The sequence below is a fragment of the Amaranthus tricolor genome, chromosome 9, assembly GCF_026212465.1.
Source record: "Amaranthus tricolor cultivar Red isolate AtriRed21 chromosome 9, ASM2621246v1, whole genome shotgun sequence".
NCBI lineage: Eukaryota > Viridiplantae > Streptophyta > Magnoliopsida > Caryophyllales > Amaranthaceae > Amaranthus > Amaranthus tricolor.
In genome coordinates, this window is record NC_080055.1 from 26,104,166 (window position 1) to 26,124,021 (window position 19,856).

General features: G+C 30.3%; 2 protein-coding genes across 4 annotated transcripts; one reads left to right on the top strand and one right to left on the bottom strand.

Annotated features, from left to right (window-relative positions):
- Positions 1-1,278: 1,278 nt before the first annotated feature.
- LOC130824217 (uncharacterized) lies at positions 1,279-5,119 on the top strand. Its single transcript, XM_057689126.1, has 4 exons — positions 1,279-1,621; positions 2,012-2,124; positions 4,450-4,544; positions 4,631-5,119. Exons 1-3 carry the CDS (start codon positions 1,492-1,494, stop codon positions 4,528-4,530), a joined length of 324 nt encoding a protein of 107 aa, XP_057545109.1. The 5' UTR covers positions 1,279-1,491; the 3' UTR covers positions 4,531-4,544; positions 4,631-5,119.
- Positions 5,120-6,746: 1,627 nt separating this feature from the next.
- LOC130823759 (transcription factor TCP2) lies at positions 6,747-19,180 on the bottom strand. 3 transcript variants are annotated; one of them, XM_057688502.1, is made up of 3 exons: positions 18,666-19,180; positions 15,838-17,777; positions 6,747-7,118 (listed from the first exon to the last, which is right to left on the bottom strand). In XM_057688502.1, exon 2 carries the CDS (start codon positions 17,426-17,428, stop codon positions 15,884-15,886), a length of 1,545 nt encoding a protein of 514 aa, XP_057544485.1. In that variant the 5' UTR covers positions 17,429-17,777; positions 18,666-19,180; the 3' UTR covers positions 6,747-7,118; positions 15,838-15,883. The 3 variants fall into 3 exon arrangements, with proteins under 3 accessions (XP_057544485.1, XP_057544486.1, XP_057544484.1); XM_057688503.1 differs by having other exon boundaries at positions 15,838-17,847; XM_057688501.1 differs by having other exon boundaries at positions 15,838-17,802; positions 18,666-19,168.
- Positions 19,181-19,856: the final 676 nt, after the last annotated feature.

The following is a 19,856-nucleotide window of genomic DNA, read 5'->3' on the forward strand; positions in this document are numbered from 1 at the left end:
TAACTACTTTAAAAATAATTGTAGAATTTGATCCAAATACAAATTTAAAAATTTTTAATTTGTTGAATAATAAATTTAAGTCAATTTTAAATTTTCAAATGAAATACATGTTTTCAAACACAATCTAAAAGAAAATGGAATTTTTGTAAAAGAATATCTGACTATAAATTTGTCAAAAAACTATATGCAGTCAAAAAAAAAAAACTAGGAAAACATTTTTTAGTTAAAAACTGTCCACTTCTACTTTGATTTTGCTATTTCTTCTACGAACAAACTTGATTCTCTTCTCATCATTGATATTTATTGTAGGAGTATCTTTTTTACTTTGTCTTATACTCACATTATCATTTAATAAAAGAATTTGGCTTATTATAATACGTTATCACATGTTTGTTAAATGTCTTATTTGATTTATCAATCACTTTTCATTTGTGTTATATTATTAATTTATAAGTAAAAACAGTCAATAAATATTTTATTTGTTTTGTCTCAATATGAATTTTATTAATATTAATTTTTAATAATTTTTATTTATATATAATTAAAAATATTAAGAATTAAATTATTACGTTGAATTTTTTTTTTCCAAAGTAATGTCTCAATAAACCTAAATTTACAAAATACAAATGTCCAAATATTATTTCTCAGGACACTATTCATATAGGATTTTTTTTTTTTTTTAAAAAAAAAGAATACTAGTACTTTTAAAATAGCATTATGAGAACTCATTAGCTCTTAAAAAAAATTAATAAAAACAATACATATTTTTTATTTAAGAATTCACGTTAATTAAGACTGATTTTTCATGTTTTAGCTTTTAACATTAGATCACTACAGGTGAAATTTTGAGTGTTTCTTTGTCTTTAGAGAACATTGAATTTTTTGGGGATTTTCTTTGCATATGGGTGTTCGGTGCAAGGCAACTGTTAACCATTTAAATAGTTAAAACTATAGTTGTCAGAAATTTAATTGTTTAATTAAGTGTAAATTATTATTTTCAGTAAAAGTAATTATTATAATAGCTATTATAATTTGTTAAAAAAATGTAAAAAAAGTCCTACTGAATAGTAACACAATCTAAGTAGGAAAAACAAAAAAAACAGAATAAATATCTATCAAGACTGTCACACAGTGAAATAATATTAAATGGATCAGTTCAAATTATTTAAAAAAAACTCCAATCTATACAAGTGGAAATTTAATTTTCATTTTTTTTAATATTTTTTACTAATAGTCTTTTATACGGACCCGTCTTATAATAAGACGGTCTGATACAATACAGACTAGATTGGTTTTACAATGGTATAAAGGACACGGGAAGAAAAAGTTAACGTTTGTGTTATTGGGAATCGGGAATCGGGATTTTGGGTTTATCTTAGGGCACAAAAATTCATCGTGAAGTACGAAAACACTTTCCAACATTGAAATCAAAATCAAAACTGATTCGAAACAATTCGACAATTTGGGGGAAGTTCTTCTTCAGGAATCACCATGGGCGAACAAGACACGGCTGTTGCCCCACCTCTTCCTCTTCAACCACAACCACAACCACAGTTACCGGCATCTCGGCAACCGCAATCCGATCCTTCAACTCCTGTTCCCGATTTCGACCCCAGCCGCAGTATAATCTCGCTCCATTTTTTTCCTATTTGTTGTATTCTCTATTTTTTTGTCTAATCATTGATTGATTACTCTTAAACTGTTTATTTTCTAACATTTCGTCAACCTGGTTTAGTAATTTTCCAATTGTTGGATATTTAGGGTTTGGTTATACTAATTGCAAGTTGTTGGAAACGCCTTCTGTGTACTGTTGTAGCAACTTTTCTATGTTTCGTGTATTTAGCTGTGTAATGCGTTTTTAACTGAGGTCTTTTTATTTGAAAGATATATAGGTTTTTGGATCATGGTAAATTAGGGTTTTCTTATGGATTTTTTCTATTTTTGGAGTGTTGTTTTCTTGACTGTGTGTAGAATCTGAATTTATTTTGGGTATTTTCTTGTGTTGGCAAAGTGATTGGTATCATCAGACGGAAGGCGTTGATTAAAGACTTGGCTGCTGCTTACCATGCTGAATGTTTGGATTATGGTCAAGAACTTTTGGAACTTCAGCGAAGATGGGAAGAGGTATAACTAATGACTTCATGTGTACTGATAGTTCATTATTGAAAGTTGCAAAGTGCAAACACATACTTTCATGGTGTCGATTTTGAATTTCAACATTCCATTAAAATTTTTTTTAGTGTTTGTAATTCCGTTTGGTGAGATATCTACTTTAGTAAAGAGACATCAACAATGAAACACTTAATATTACTGAGTTGATTTGGGAACAGGATACATTGAAGTTTAAATGGTGTCTTAGTGTGTAATTTTAGTGAGTTTCTCTTGGGCTGTAGGTATTTATATATTTTCTATGCAATGCAAGTAAGCTTTGTTTCTTGACTTTATTCTTTTCCCATCTCTGGTAATTCATATTTCATACGTCTGAACATTTGGATTGTTTCAATGGAAAATTAGAAACTGCAAATTCTGATTCTGCTTGATATAACATTTATCTGCATAAGCAGAAGGTTGAAAATACTCTCTAACACAGTGGACTTCTGTTGTCCCTTTATGACCCCTATATTTTCCTCCTTTTTCTTCTCAAAATGTGGTTTGGCTTGTTATCAAGTTCCTGAAGGGGTAGGGGAAAAAAGGATCCTGAAAGATTAGGAATTATTTGTTTATTGCTCTTAGGGTTCCTTATTCTTTCTACTCTAATAGGTCCCTATATGAGAACAACAAGTCTTTTATGAGACCGTCTTACCGTGAGACGAGCCCATACAAGTAGCCCATTAGTAAAAAAAACATTTAAAAACAAATGAAATTTGAATTTTATAAGGGAGCAGATTTTTTTAAAGCATTTGGCCTGACCCAATTGAGCCCATCTCATGGTGAAACGGTCTCAATAAAGAATTAGTGATATGAGAAACTACTACCATGCATACTAGGTTGGGGCGTGTGAAAAACTGTATTACTTCCTCTAACAGCAAACTATTATTGCATTAGTAACATAATCTCACTTCTGTTGAGCGGTGCTTTGAGAATGAAATTGAGATAGCCGTTCCAATGAAAATTAGTGAAAATACCAACTTTTAATTTCAAGGGTTTGGAAAAGTGAGCTATTGATTTTATTTAGTCTATACACATAACCCTTACCTAAATTCTGCGTGCTTTGTGTAATTTGGAGTTGTTATGCTGAAGTGGAGAAATTATTGATTGGAGTTGTTATGCTGAAGTGGAGAAATTATTGAGTGAAGTAAAGAGAAGTTCAGGAGAGATGTTAGTCCTTAAGTATGGGGGTGATTGAAGTGGCCAGAAAATTGTTACATGGAGAACCTTAGTACCTACCTTAAACATCCAATATGTTGAATCAGCCAGGGTTCAGGAACTATGGTATTCTTGATTATGTGGGTACACCCCATGATTTGACTGGGCTATATTCTATTGGCTTGTGACCAGAATGTGGAACCAGGAAGAACCAAATTTAGTTTGTGACAAAGTAAAACGAGGGGCTCTAGTGTATCACTAGATCATTCCATTATGTTGAAAGCTTATTAATTAAAAATGTTTTCGTAATTCTTGTGCTTAAATTTAATTTTCCCCATCAATTTCTTAGTATGTGTGCAATGTTATGCCGTTGCAATCTTAGGGATAGAGGGAGTATGCTTTAAAAAGTAGTTCATATGTTGCCTTGGTGTGGGTGAGGTCGTATGTCGAGAGTGCTTTCCAGCAAACTAGCAAGTTGCTCTTTTTTCTGTAATGCTATGCCTGTTATGCAATATCATCTGCATCATACTCCTATCAATGTGTGTTCAGGCAATTTTATGCCATGTTTTTCTTTCCCAAGAGTGGACCATGATTTGATTGTACATTGATAATATACTATGCTTTGTTAAAGCAGCTAGTCTCTTAAGAGACGTATCTCAAGCCCAGTCCATAAAAGATTAATGCCTACTTATCGCTCTCTTAATGCCTACATACGTTAATGCTTACTTACCGTATCCTTAATGCCTACTTTCAATATCTTAAATGTTTACTTACATCATTTTAATGCCTACTTATAATATTTTAAAGAATATATAATGGGTTGGCCCAGTTAGAGATGATCCCTCAAAAAGACCGTTTCTCACAAGAATTTGTGTTGTTGAAGACTCTGTAAATGTTGGCAGTTGGGTACTGTTCTGTTGAAGTTGATCCAAGTATCTAACATTAAGGGGCACCTTGTAGTATTGTACAGATATTCATGGTCCTTTTAAGTTCTGGAAAATAAGCTCTTCTTTATACAGAGGCCTTAGATTCCATATTGTTTTGGCAAAATGAAAAGACTTGTACTGTATATTCATGTTCCATTAAGTTGTGTATATGAGCTCCTTTTTCCCTGCCTAATATTGTTATTAATCTCAACTGCAGACTTACAAAGAAGTCAAAACTTTCGAAAATTCTAGAAGAGATACCTTGAGACCATCCAAGCGTCTGAAGAAAGCTCGTTGATATCAAGTGTCCGCGTAAGAACTAATCTACCTAATTCTAGATTCGTCTGTTCGATATGCTAGTTTCCTTTATCTGATTATTGAATATTTCATCACCGCAGGTTGCTTTTGATGCCAATGAATATCTGTACTCAAAACAAGATAAATTTTGATCATCTATGGTGACCCATAGATCATAAATAATGCCACAATTTGATCATTGACTTAATTTGCTACTCCCTTTGTCCCAAGAGATTGCCACACTCTTTCTTAGTCCGTTCCTTTTATAAAAATCTCTTCACCACTTTCTTTTATCCCTATTCATACATTTCAACTCTTTGATATTATTCACAAATTTTAAATAGTCATCATTTATTAATCTTTGTGCAATCTATAACTATGACAATATCTTGTGATGGATGGAGACACTGAGTAATAGATAGGAATAGTATGGGAAACAATGTAACAATTTACTAATAGATAGAATCCCATCAGTCATGAAAGTGACCGGTTAGATAAGGAATTTCTTCTATTTGACAGCGAGAAATGATTGTAAATAATTTTACTGATTAGTATCTTTTTAGTAAGAAGTATTATTTAATGTGTTATCCTAGATTCCTAGCTATATTATTTGTTTTTTATGCTATTTATCAGTAACTTTTAATTTTTATTTTATTTTTATTTAAAAATTAAAATAATAGTCAAGTTAAATTTTGTTTGATTTCTCTTGATACAAAGATTATTATAATTAACATTTTATAATTTTTAAATGATTATTTTAAATGAGGTTTCTACTAAGTTTATATTTGCGTTTTTGTTTAATACTATAAAATGGTGGTAATGAAAATGAATTTGATGAAATTTGCTATGTTTAAATGGTAATGTTTTTAGGATTGAATATGTTTTTTTCTTTTCAAAATCTTATCATCACCTAATATCATCTTAATTTATTATAATGAATTTTATTTCAGGAAGAATAAACATGTCAGCTTAGGACAAACATAACTTTAAACCTAATCAAATAATTAGTCTAGTTAAATAAGATTGTATTTTTTTACCATTATATTTCTTAAATACTAATAGTCAAATGTAGTGATATGCTTTGATTTGGGTAATGCATAAAGTGAGTGAATCTAATTCATCATCACTCTGGTAAATCGTTAGTTATTAAAATTTGACACTAGAAGTATTCCACGAAGATGCGAATTTAGATCCTTTTTCTGAAGGAAGTTTCAGATTTTTATTTGGTGCGAGTTCAATATTTCAAGATCTATATTCGGATCCATGGATCCCATGGTTACTGGGTTCGGGTTTATAAATGGGTTGAAGCTTATTTTTCATAGTTGATTGAATTTTGTTTTGTATTGCAAATATCGACAGAGCTTTAGACTTTAATTAATCAAATAATATTATACAAATATAAATATCTTTAAAATTTCATTTATAAATAAAAGTTTCTTTATAACATAATATAGCCTTCAAAATAACAATAATTTTACTAACAAAGTAAATTAGTAGAAGAATAGTATTTTTTTGAGACTCGAATTCGAATCCATCAATTTTATATGGATTTGGATTGATGGGTTCAAAAAATAGGACCCACATCCGCCAAAACGGATACGGATCCACAGATTCAGATTTAAGAAAATTAGAAACCACATATATATTACAAAAATAAAAATATTATTTAATCTACTATTTTTGGATTCAATATTTCTAGTTGTGTTCGTTGGTTAAGCTTTAAGGTTTTTTTTTTCATTATAAAATTGTGCATCAACTCACTATATACGACATCTAAAGAATCGTCATATAGGTGAACTGATGCAATTTGACCAGTTTTACTACGCGTGACCTATAATTTTCTAAAGGATTTTTAGTTTTAAAATTTTAATCAGCTATTTAATTCTTTGTTATAATATGTACTAGTTCATATAGAAGTATAACATAAATTATAATTTAATTTTTAATTTAAAATATTTGATGAGAAAATTCTAAGTACTCAAATTGAGCAACTACTCTTACGCTTTTCTTGTAAGAGATCGTCTTTCGTTGAGCTAATCTCAAAACAAAGAGTATATAATCTAATATACTACTAGTAATATGTGAAGACTGAATTGACAATGGTATATTTTATTGCAAGACTAAGTCATAAGGTATACCTAATCATGGAGTTACATCAATGTAAAGGCCGCAAAGGGCATTACTCTCGATCAAGCATTGGTCCCTCCTGCTAACATAAGTCAAGTAACAATGGTCGCTCCTGCTAACATAAGTCAAGTAACAATGGTCGCTCCTGCTAACAAAAGTCAAGTACCAATTTATAACAGTTGGAAGATGAACTTGTAGGTGATAGAAACAAAAGAAATTGCAAATAATATGGAGATTTGATGATAAAAGAAATCACAAAAAAGCACACTAGATCAACAAATTCAACTTAAAAGTTCAACAATGGGAATAAAATTCATTGACTTGAAAAAAAAAACCAAAAGAAAATCAAAGGCATTGATAAATTCACAAGAGTAGAGTAGAGTGAAGGAGAACTTAAAATGCTTTCACTTGAGAATTGAGGGACTCATGACTTCTATTTACGTTGCTCCATCAATGTTTTACCTGCACAAGTATAACTAACATTAGTGTTATGTCAATTTGTCATATTACAATATAATACCATTATTTTTTTCATCAAATTAAATATTTATTAGCAAGATTCATCATATCGACTTTTTCTTTAGCAAGAAACAACTAAATATTGAACAATATGTAGCTAGAAATTTTTCCACTTCAATAATTGTATATGTATTGAATGTTAAGGGATAAATAAATAATCACTTATAATTTAGCTTTGCATTTTATATTTAATTAATCTAACAGTTTCAATCTTGATGATACTATGATTTCCCATATCCATTGGCCATATATGAAATAATGTCAACCAACTATTGCTTCCTCGGTTTTCAATTTTTGATTTGTGACTCATACTTTTTTCTTTAATTTTCATTTAGGTATTTAACTTTTTTTTTTATCTTATTTCTATATATTTTATTCACTTTTTCATAATGTTTAATTTTTTTTTCTCTATTTCCTTGATTAGTGCATAATAGTATTTGAAATAACCTTAGGAGAAAGAGAGTACTCTACTTCCTTTGTCCCTCAAAAATAATATTATTTGACTCGAAAATTCTCATATATTTAAACTAAATGTGTTATTTCAGAGAATTTTATGAAAATATTTTGCTTAAAGGATAATACTTTGATTTTGACGATCAAAATCCACATGGAATGGGACAAATTGGACTAACATACTCTCTCATATAAAAGTGACTTGACGAGGATAATACACATCACTTTGTACAAAATCAGAGTACAATAATTGAATTCATTACACCACTGATCTGGATGTCATTTACTGTCAAAGGAATACCCAATAACCCTAGGAACCGGGCCGGGTAGGGTCAGATTGGGCGAGTCTGTCTTTAGTAAAAGGTATATTAGTGCGTTTTGATTTAATTGCACAAATATTTGTCCCTCTACCAATAATTGAAACACATGTAAATGCTCTAAGCATCAACCAAATCAGCCTCAAATTAAGAATATAATAGGATGAACATCTCAATATGTATATAGAATTAAATTCGATTTCTATTTTTATGTTATATGATAGATAATATGGTTTTGATTAAGAAACTGAGCCTAGATTCGAAAACCCCAATGAGGATTTTGTTCATAAAAAATTTTCTCCAATTAAGAGTACGTTGCTTTTTAAAATTTTGGATTAAATAATGAAGTGAATGTGAATTGCAAAAATAAGTAAGGCTATATAGCTAACATATTAGGGGTGTTTAATAAATGCTTTTAGATTGACCTTTGAGTTAATTTTTGACTTTTGACTTTTTAGTAGTTTAAGAAGCTAAAAAAAAGCGTATTTGGTAAAGTTGCTTCCAAGATAAAATAAAAAAACTAACTTGTTTGGCTTTTGGCTTATAAATTCATTTTTTAAAAATAAAAAGCCAACAATCAATACATAATTCTACCAAACATCACCTTAAACAACTAGCTTAAAAGCCTACAAAAAAGCCAATACCATCCCATGGTCAAGCAAGTCACAACCAATAATAAACAACTATCAACCAATAACCAATAACCAACAGTCAACACCAACAACTAACAATCATCCGCAAAACATCCTATTTTAAGGGAGCAATCTTCTAAAAAAGACAAGGCACATTGATACTAAAATTAAAATCTAGTCTCATCATGAACAAAAGGAAGACATTAGTTCTAGTTGTAACCGTGAATAATCAAAATTTACACAGCACAACGAATTGACACCACTAAGTTGAATGGTAGAGTTTCAAGTAATCAATAGTGGTTGAAAGTTGCCAGAAAATCCGATAAGGCACCGATGAGTCAGTCAATAATGAGTCAACAGAAGCCAGAAGCCAGAAGCATCCACAATGCTTACTTAAGAATTTGGGCACCAAGTTTTTCTACATATACCTCAAATCTAATTAATTCATCATAACTCATACTTTTTTTCTTTTTTTTTTCCAATAGTAACTCTAGGATATGAGTCTACTTTCTAACACTAAAATAGGAGTATATTTTTTTGACTGTCTTATGTGGACTAGTATGGTTATCATCACCCTAAATCACAAATGTAAACTTATATGAGGATGTTTTCTCAATAATTTTACTATTCCAATTGCATGTGATAATCTTTTGTTCGCGGTCTATCTAGGCGGCTAGGCGCCATTAAACCTCTAACATTAAAAAGTCATGCATGCTTTTTATAAAAAGATTATTATTCTTGCGAAAATCATTTGTTGTGAATATTGATCATCAATGATGATACAAAACTTAATAGAGGCCTCATAATGTAGGCGGTGACTAGCTATTCCTTTGTTACGTTAAACTATTAAAGAAAATTCTAAGAACGCAAAGGAAAAGAGAGCAAAAAAGGTTGTCATAGTACATTAATCTGTTAGGCCGTGTTTTAGATATGATATATTCGAGTGATGTAGTCAGTTTTTTTGTGTATAATTATTACGTCGATTCTATTTGAATTCAAGTAAATTTTTAATAAAATCGGATTAAATCATTTTACATTTCTAGTTTTAGTCTTAAATTTTGTATTCTATTTCAATTTGCTACCAATTTAAGTAAAAGATTTTTAAGTATGTAACACTTATAGCAAATTGTTGACAAAGTATTAAAGGGAAACATAAAGTGGCAAATAATGTTGGGTATATTATTAAACACCATAGTTCTTTGTGAGGTTTGTAATCTGAATTTGAATGAAAAATAATTATAAAAATTTTCAGTTAGATTGTTAAGAATGTTATTGATAGTTTTAACATGTAAATGGACAATAAATTGTATTAGCATTAGTAGAGTTTAAAAATTTCTTAATTTCAAAATGCTAAAAGTCTTCAATTGAATAGATAATGTAAAAATATATATTATAATTTTTACTCCGCCCCTTCACTGTTTTAGTTATCACATTTGACCTTTTATCTCTCCTCTCCCGACACTCAGTCAATCCAACTAGTCCCTTTTTACTCCTCACACTCTTAATTGTTTTAGTTTTCACATTTGACCTGATTGGCGCATATGTTCTACTAGACCTTCTAACTCTTTACCAAATAAAGAAGGACAAGTCCTTACTAATAATGACATCAAAATCTTTAAAATCTTCTGATATGGGATTCATGTGTATATAAGCTTTAACTTCCAACATGTCCAACTTCAAATAAAATATTATATTAGTTAAAACGAACTTGTGGTCATCTCAGGCCACCCTTTCCCCTGCTCTTTCCTTTTCCCTTTCCCCGTCTTTTCCCATTCCCTTGCTCCTATTCTCTCAAGTCATCCTTCATATCAAATTCGGGAATTGGAAGAGGATAGAGATGGAGAAGGGGTGGGGTTAGGACTGATGCTCGGTTGGGTTGGAAGTGTCTAGGTTAGGTCAGGGAGGGAGGTTGGGAATAGGATCAAAGGTCGGGAGTGGCTAGGACATGTGTTGGGTTAGGGAATAGAGGTCGAAGTTGCAACAAGGGAAGGGGTGGAGTTGGCAGGATTCAGGAGTTGCACTAGAGGAAGTGGGTGGGTGGCCAGAGTTGTAGGGTTTGGGAGGGGATGGAATTTAAATTTATATTAGTTTAGCTTTTATAAAAGTCTTTTAAATTTCAATTTAAAGTTCATCCTTATGGACATAATACTTGAAATTAGACCAAATAAATTTTGACATGTCAAATTTCGATTATTACATACAATTTTTCTAAATTATTTTGAAAGTCGTAATAGTATTTTGGAGTAGATCTTCAAATTATCACATTATCATCTTTTATTCCATTTTGCATTGATAGTGAAGATTATTATATGCATGGGCAACTAGTCTATCACGTCAACAGTAAATCACGTAAAGTTATATCTTGTTTCTTTATTGTTTATTATTTATTTTATTGTTTTTCTGTGATTATCTGCTTTTATGTGTTTCATTTTTACTTACCGCTCTCTCCCACTTTAATCCCTCTCTTCTCCCTCTCTTTCTCCCCCTTGAACAAAGGTGAATTACTGAGGGGCGGAAGGCCCTCGACTTTTCTCCTAATATAATACATATGTATAATGAAACCAATAAATTTCATAAAATAGTGGTTGAATAGTTGTAAACAGGGGCGGAGACACATAGTAGGCTATAAGGTCAAAAAATAAAATAAAATTTATTGTATTGAACCAAATTAATATAAATAAGTGAAAAAATATCTAAAACTGAAAATAGTGCATAGTTATAATGACATTTATCAATTAATCGAGTACTAATGTATGCTAAGCTAGAACTTTTTTGTATTGGATTTATTATGATTTGTGACAAAAACAAATGGCTACTTTTCTATATAAAAAATTGGCCAAAATTTAAAGTCATAGCAAAATAATAATTATATATTTTCAAGTTTTATATATGTATCATATTTTTTGTATTAACTGTACCTAAATTCACAAATTAAACAATGTACATTACTAATTGCAAAATGTTCTACAACATTAACTTTCTTATTGACTATAACTTTGACCTTTTAAGTACAGTTAATATTATATTTTGTCACGAGTAGTAAAATTAATTTTTCTTACTATTATGGTTTTGTTTAGTTCACCTTAAAAAAATAAATAATCAGTAAAAATAACTTGTAATTAGTAAAAAAGGTTTTAATCAGTATAAAGTAATTACAATCAATAAAAATCAGTTGTAATCAGTAAAAATTAGTTTTAATTAGCTAAAGTCGATTTTAATTAGTAAAACTCAGTTATAATTTATAATTAAAAATCAATTACAATATATAAAAATCACTATCAACTAGTAAAAATTAGTTTTAATCAACATAAATCAATTCCAATCAATAAAAAAATTTAAATTAGTAAAAATCAGTTAAACTAAAGAGCTTTTAAGTCACAAGTTCGAGTCTTTTTCCTCTTAATTTTTAACTCAAAATTTAAAATCTAAAATCTAAACATTCACCCTTTAAATTTTCACTCAACTTTCGAAACTGCCTTTGAGTACTCTTTCCCTCTCCCTCTCTCTCTCCCTCTCCCTCTCCCTCTCTAATTCCATAGACACCATCTCTATATAAACCATCATTGCTTTTCATAGCCACCCTAAACAAACATGATAAAAATTAATAGGTTGGATGGGAGCTTCACCTGTATTTAAAAAGCTTTTGCCCTTTTCACTCTTGGCCCTTGGGTGTATGATGCTAGAGTGTGGGTGGTGTTGTTTGGTCATCACTGTAATGGCCCTCAAACGAAGTGAAATAAGGAGGAAAAAGAGTGGACAGTGGAGAGACAATTGTTAACGGTGTTGACGGTAGGTTGGGGGAGGCAGTGTGGCGGTAGTGGCAGAGATTATGCCACTTAAAATCAGAAAAATTGGATAATTTAGAAGAATAATGCTATGATTTATTGCAGGGACGAGCAAAGACAAGATAGAGGTTTTATTATATTATATTTATTATTAAAATGGGCCCTTAATCATCAATGTAATAAAAAAATAATTATTCAAAAAATTATGCCCCTTTGCATGCATGTACATCTATTCAAGCAGAATTCTCCAATAGAAATGTAGTAATAAATAAATGAAAAAAAAAAATTAAATTAAATTCACAAATAATAGTCTATTTTGTAACAAAATCAAAATTGTCACCGAAAATTTGAGACTTTAAATAATTTATATTTATGGTAGAATTCTTTAATTTTTAACGATAATATAATAAAATTAATTTCATGACATTTTAAATTAAATAGTTAAACATGAAATTTTTTATGAGCAATTTAAGACGGGAGCCGATCCTTAAAGTTGGTCTACAAGAAATATTTACGATAATTAAGAAAATAAAGTTTTTTAAATAAAGAATATATTATTTTATTAAATAATAAATTTGATGGAGAAAAAGGAAAGGCATAAAAAAATATTAAAGTGAAGTTAATGAAAAAAAATAACTATAATTATTAAAATAATATTTAAATAAAGTTAATGAGAAACATGTATAATCCATAAGCAATATAAAAAATTTAAAATGATATTAGTGAAAAATATGTAAGGAAAATAAGCATTACTAAATATTAAAATAAGAATAAATAAGATTAATTATATTCAAAATTTGTTATATAAATAAAATGTTATTTAGGAATATAACAAATGAAACAACACAAAATGATAATAACTTTGAGGAGGGAACGGAGTACTAATGATTGATGATAAAGGAATATTAATTAAATAACTTTATACTCCCTACGTTCTCTAATGTTCGTCTCATTTAGAATATTCCACGAGAGAGAAGTTTGATTATGGCTTTTGAGACATGTTTGGGGTAAAACCAACCACTTTTCTCTAATATTCCCTGTGAAGGGAGGACGGCTATGGATTGTCCGTTACTTTCCCTCACCCAGGCCCTACTTTCGAGCGGTGCATTGGGCATGATGATGATGATGATGATATATCATGTATAATATATTCATGTGAAATCTCGTTAAATTTATCATAATGTATGCTTTATGATTATAAATTTTTTAACACTTTTTTATGATGTGTAATTTGAGATATTAAAACTTAAAAATTCGTTTAAAAATAGGGTAAAATGTAAAAGAAAAAATGGAGGGAGTACTTGAAAAGGGATAATAAATGCTTTGAAAAGGGATAAAACAAAAGAGAAGAAAGAAGAATGAGAGGTCAATAAGATACCTCATTTTTCAAATATGCAGTTAATACGTCGTAATCTCCAGACCTAAGTTGTAACTTAACTAAAATATTTTTTAACTATGGTACCTTATTTTGAATTTATTATAATATAATAGAGTCATTTCATACTTGAATTTGGATGTTTTATGCGGTTGGGTATGTTTTTCTTGGTAGGTCAAGGAAATAGAAGTGTTGTCAAGTAAGAATTAAATTCAATAACTTGCTTGGAAAAGAGATACTAGCTCCAAGCCTCCAACTGACAAAACTCGACTCTGAAGCCTAAGAACCTTCGCTATGCGGTTGGGTTACTTGGGTATGTTGATATTGCTTATGCTATTGTCTCAAATGTCATATTCATAGTATATTAAATAAAATCTATCTTCCAAATATTTCATAGTTTTTAAAACTGATTTGCTATTTATTAAAATTTATTTGTAACTATGGAAAGTTGAGAATTAATAAAAGTAAAATTAATCTTTGAGGTTAAATATGTAATGTTTAACAACAAAAGTTAACCTCTACAAAAATAAAAGAGCTAGAATAAGTGAAAATTATGTGATTAATACTTGGCTAATAAAATGAAAAAGATCTAGATCCTATTTGTTTTTATGAATAAAAAGTAATATATTTCACACCTAAGTTTTATTGCTACCTCTTTCAACAAAATCTATATGTGAACTTAAAAATATCTTTAAAATAGAGATTACATAAACTTAATTTTTGTATACCTAAATGTCCCATATTAAAATTTCATTGACAATTAAAAACACTTACTTAATTTCATTTAAAATGAATTTCACTAATCAATCTCACAAGTGTAAGATAATTCAAATACTTTTACACTTAAAAATCAGTTGAGTCATGGAATATTCATAATATTAAAATTATTAACTTTTTTAAGGCAACCTTTTTTAATTTATACTAGTATTTCAATCACCAATAGCTTACATTGAAGAAGTTAAAAAATGGAAAAGACAACTTATTTGTCACAACTCTCAGCTTGTAACATACTCTCTCAGTCCCTAACATATTGCAACAATATGCAATAACACAAATGTTAGGAAAAAGGTAGAGACACTACCTAAAATAAAATATTAAAATAAAAAAACGGACAAAAATAGATATTGTGATGACCATCTAGGAATAAAGGGGTGGATGAATTTAAAAAGGCTTCTAAAAAAATATAGTAGGTATGTTTTTTAAAACAATTGAACCAACCATCTAGGAGATGTTGCTAGCCAACAGATTAGGAACATGTATTATATACTGCCATGAAACAATGTTTTTCCAGACATTAGTTGAGGAAGGGAGCATATAACTGTTGGGTTTCTAAATCCCAAGTACTAGGAGTATACCCTTAAAATCCAACTGACCTACAAAATTGTCTGTAAAAGATTATATTTGATGAGATAGATCATCAACACCTGTTAATCTTGTGCCTCTCTTTATTAAGATGAGAATAGTACAGCAAATATAAAATCCATTTCTCAGACAACCAGCCGAATCTTATTCACTAAATCCATGCATATTAATCACATGAGGACAAAGACTTGGATTATGGATATCATATAAGCATAATATATGAACCCCATTAAGATTATTTTTGATTATTTTAATGTTTTCCGAGAAAGCTAAACATTTATTTTTGCAGTACCATAAAACTATAACATGTCAATCCAAAAAGTAATGCAAGCACCTTTTGAAGCATCTCATCATACTACGAAACAAATATAATGGCCAATGAATCTAACCAACTAGAACTCAAGAAAACCACAACTACTTATTGGTAAAATTATATAAAAAAAATAACATTCATGATTGAATTTATTGTCATACACCTTTTGGTTATTCTTAAATAATTACATTTATTATATGTATTTGTTGAAAATATATGTAAGAAATGTTGATGTATGATGTTAAATAGAAAGAAAATGCATTTTGGGCAGACTTGTATAATATATGGGATTAATTAAGAATAATCGAAAAGTGAATTAATTTTTGAATGGATGAAGATTAAGTTGGATTTTCAACAAAGCATACCACTCACAAAATAAAGAAATTTCAATTAAATATAGAAAAGTAAAATAATGGAAGACTTACAAAGTGAATTGGAGAGCAGAAATATGGAAGATGATTGGAGAAAAACTCAGTTCTTTCCTTTCCCCTTTTGATCAGATTGGCGGCTTCCATCATCATAACAGAGCTGCAACCCAGGAGGATGAAAGTGTTGTTGGGGATGGTGATGGTTTTCAATAGAAGGTGAAGCAGAAGAAACTGCTGCACTACCAAGGAAGAAAGGCAAGCTTGATCCGTCTGCAGCAGAAAACCTTTGAAGGTAAGGCAACAATGACGGAGAATTGGACTGAAGGGTCCCCCTATTATTGAACCCAGACGTTAAACTGGGAGTATTAGTGGAAGTTGATGAAATACTAAAGTTTAAATTATACTCAGTTCCACTTCCACTTGCTCCTGATCCTGTGTTGTTTGCTACTTGTATCAGTTGTTGATCTGATACAAAGGGGAAATGCTGAAGTTGTTCATGATGGGCATGATTATGATTATGATTATCCGAACCTCCATAAGAGGTAATAGTCATCACTTGGGGAAGTGATGAAGATGTGTTTCCAAGCTGCATCTGTCCTGCAGCTCTAGAAGAAGAGAATAAGCCTATAAGTCCTGTACCAAAATAATCCCCCATTGAAGAACTACTTGGACCTGATGTTAACCATTGATTTGTAGCACTGTTTCCTCCTCTTGAATGTTTATGAAATAAACCCATTTCAACATTCCCGTGATGAGTTGAAGGACTAGAACTAGCAGCTGCATTACTACTCTCATTCAGATTATTCATTCCTGCTGTTAAAAGCTGAGTAAAAGATGAAGTTTGTGGCATAGAACTCACATTCTGTTGATGACTATGATTAGAACAGCCAACATTATCTTTTTCCTTGGCTGTTCTTTCCCTTGCTCTTTCTCTAGCCTTATTTCTATTCTCCTTTTGAGAAAGAGATAACCCAGATCCAGATCCTTTACTGTTTTCAGAATTATTACTACTACAACCTGATTTTGAACCCATTTGTTGGTTTTGTTGATTCAAATTAGTATTCCCTTCAACTCCTTCTTTATTATCCGCCCATTGATCCTTAACATTCAAACCAACCCCATTTCTCCGATCATCACTCAATTGCCCCATTTCAGGCGGAAAACCAGCATTATCCAAAGAAGGCAGCTCATTGATAGCATCAGCAGCTGCTTTAATAAGCCAATCTACTGCCTTACTAGGCTGGTCATAACCCAACCTGTCTTGCAAATCATAAAACTGGATAGCGGTTGTGACCGAGAGCCGGACCCTCCGATCTCTCGGCCCTTTTGCTGTCAATACCTTACTATGCCGGTCTTTACCACCGGAAGCTCTCGAAACCCTAATAATCCTTGATGAATGTTGCCACTGTCTTCCAAATCGGGTACTATTCCCAACAATCATTTCCCCTCCTGCAATCCCTCCACCACTTCCGTTTCCCGTAGTGGTTGCGGGTACTATAGCTCGCCTGAGCTCAGTTGGGTTTACATCATTATCTTCACCATTGTTGGACCCACCAGAAGCTATCTTGGAAGAATCTATTCTGCCGTTTGAACTAACCCTACTATACTTACAAGCTTGTTGAGGGGTTTGAATCTCATCCACCTCCATACCATCCCACTTTCATAATAACCACAAATGGGTATTCAGTTTCTTTTTTTGTCAGAAATTTGATGAATAAAGTAGAGAAAAAATAATCGAAAAAAAAAAGAAAAAAAAAATCTTATTTTTTTCTATTTGATTTTTGAGATGGTGAGGGTGTTATAATGTCCTTTGCATTGATGATGATGTATCAGAGTTTACAGTGACTTTTCTGTAACAAGGGTCAATGAGAGAGAGAAAAAATGGGTTTGATAAAGTTTAATTTCACGCTTCAGAATTCAGTAAGTACTGCTGCTGAAATACTGTTGCACAAAAACCTCTTGTCCGCTTAAAGCCTTTTCTTTTCTGTTCTTCCTCTCTGCATTTTTAAGCAAAAGCAAACACTGTATGATTTCATTACCACCATTAATTAACCATCCAATTCTTCCCTAAACAAAAAAAATAAAAAGAAAAATTATATACTTTTTATTTTTATCCAACAAGAATGCAATTATATGCTAAGGTATTAGTTACACGTAATAAGAGTCAGCTACATAAATTAATAGATAAGTCTTATTAGTTGTCGATTCATCTAAATAAATTGTTATAATTTTATGATTTAATTTTTAATATAAGAAAAAAAATGAGGGAGAGAAAAAGTACTAAGAGAAGCATGAAATGCTATACTAGCTAGTGTAGTGTCTAATAGAATCTAAAAGAATGGAAGTAACTTCATTTATTCTCTCGTTTTAATTTGTTTATTACATTTTACTTAAAAAGCTTATAAAAAAATTGTAACAAATAAACTAAAATGGAAGAATTAAAAAATTAAAATTAAGCTAAGCAAAAGTTGAGCTATGAAATAATTAGGGTAGTACAGTAGGAATAGGGAAGTGAAGTGAGTTAGTGAGTCGAGATCTGCTATATTCTTAGTTTATAATTATTTACATACCTAAAACCAAGACTTTTTATGCTCTCGAAAAAGCTCATCAACTCAAAAGCCTATTTTTTCTCTCTAACCTTTGATCATATTTTAGGGTAAAATTGTGTACTACAATACAAACCCTTTTTTTTTTTTTTTAAATTTTTTGTTTCCTGTTTGAAATGGTGATGACAATTAGCTGTAAACATTATCGAAATTTGAAAATTTCAGTAGAGTATTAATTGTAAACCTAGCTTAACTTGCTTGTTTTCTTCATTAATTATGAAATTAATTACTACTGATTGGAAATTAATCGTAGTTATTATTAATAATTATTATTATTACCTGTGTAAACATGAGATTCTTGGATCTGCAACTCCTGCTGCTTCACCAGCTCAACAAATACCATACTCCATTATCGATTACCTTATTAAGCTCCAAAATTAATGGAATTATGAAAAGTTTCGAAAAGAAAAAGATACGTTTAACTAATGAATTCTAAATATCCGCGCGGAGATGGAATTTATTTTGAAAAAAACAATAATATGAGATGAAATTAGTTAATTCTGTTGAAATTAGAGGAAAGACGAGAAATTAGGGTTTGAAATTTGAATGAGAAAATTAAATAAATAAAAATAAAAATAAAAGTTGGCGGATAAATAGTGAAGAGATTTATTATGGAGGTTTATGATGAAATTAGAAAGAAGGGAGAGAAATGAAAAATGAATAAAAGGGTATCCCCAAATGAGGAACCACCGTTCTTATCGGGAAAGGGTAGACACTCCGCCGTTTCTTACCCTTAAATATTTTTTTTTTCTTTCCTACTTTACCCTTTTGGTTGTCGTTCTTTTTGTTTCATATTGTTGGTTATACGAACTAATTGGATTCGTATAGAGTTTTAATACTCTTCCTATAACCGGTCTGTTTGATTGATGGTATTAAATGGTGGTAATGAGAATGATTTATAGTGTAAAATATTATCAAAAGTTCCATGTCGTTTTCATGGTAATAAAACTTTGATCATAAAAAAGTTTTTTTTATACATATTTCCATTACCATCTAATACCACATCTCCAAATGGTAATATATAGAAATGAAATTTATAAAGAAATGAGATGATTGAAGTTGGACAAGCATGGTCATCCAGGTAGCAAGAGCTTTTTCAATTGATATTACTCTCGTTTTCATTCTCATTACCACCGTTTAATACCATCTACCAAACGGACCGTAGATGTCACATACTCACATTTGTGTTTTGATGATATTAATTGACCATTTCTATTTGTATTTTGTTTTTAAGTGCAATTTTGTTTGATACTTTCTCTGTTTTATTGTACTTGCTACATTTGACTTTTTACGCAATTTAATATATTATTTTGTTCATTTATATGTTACATTATACAAATCTAAAAATTATAAAAAGTTAATATTATAAAAGTATGCGATTAGACGATTCAAACAAGATCTCACTCGACTATATTTTTACTTACACATTAGCCACAATATATAAAATAAGCTTGAACGATGAATAATGCC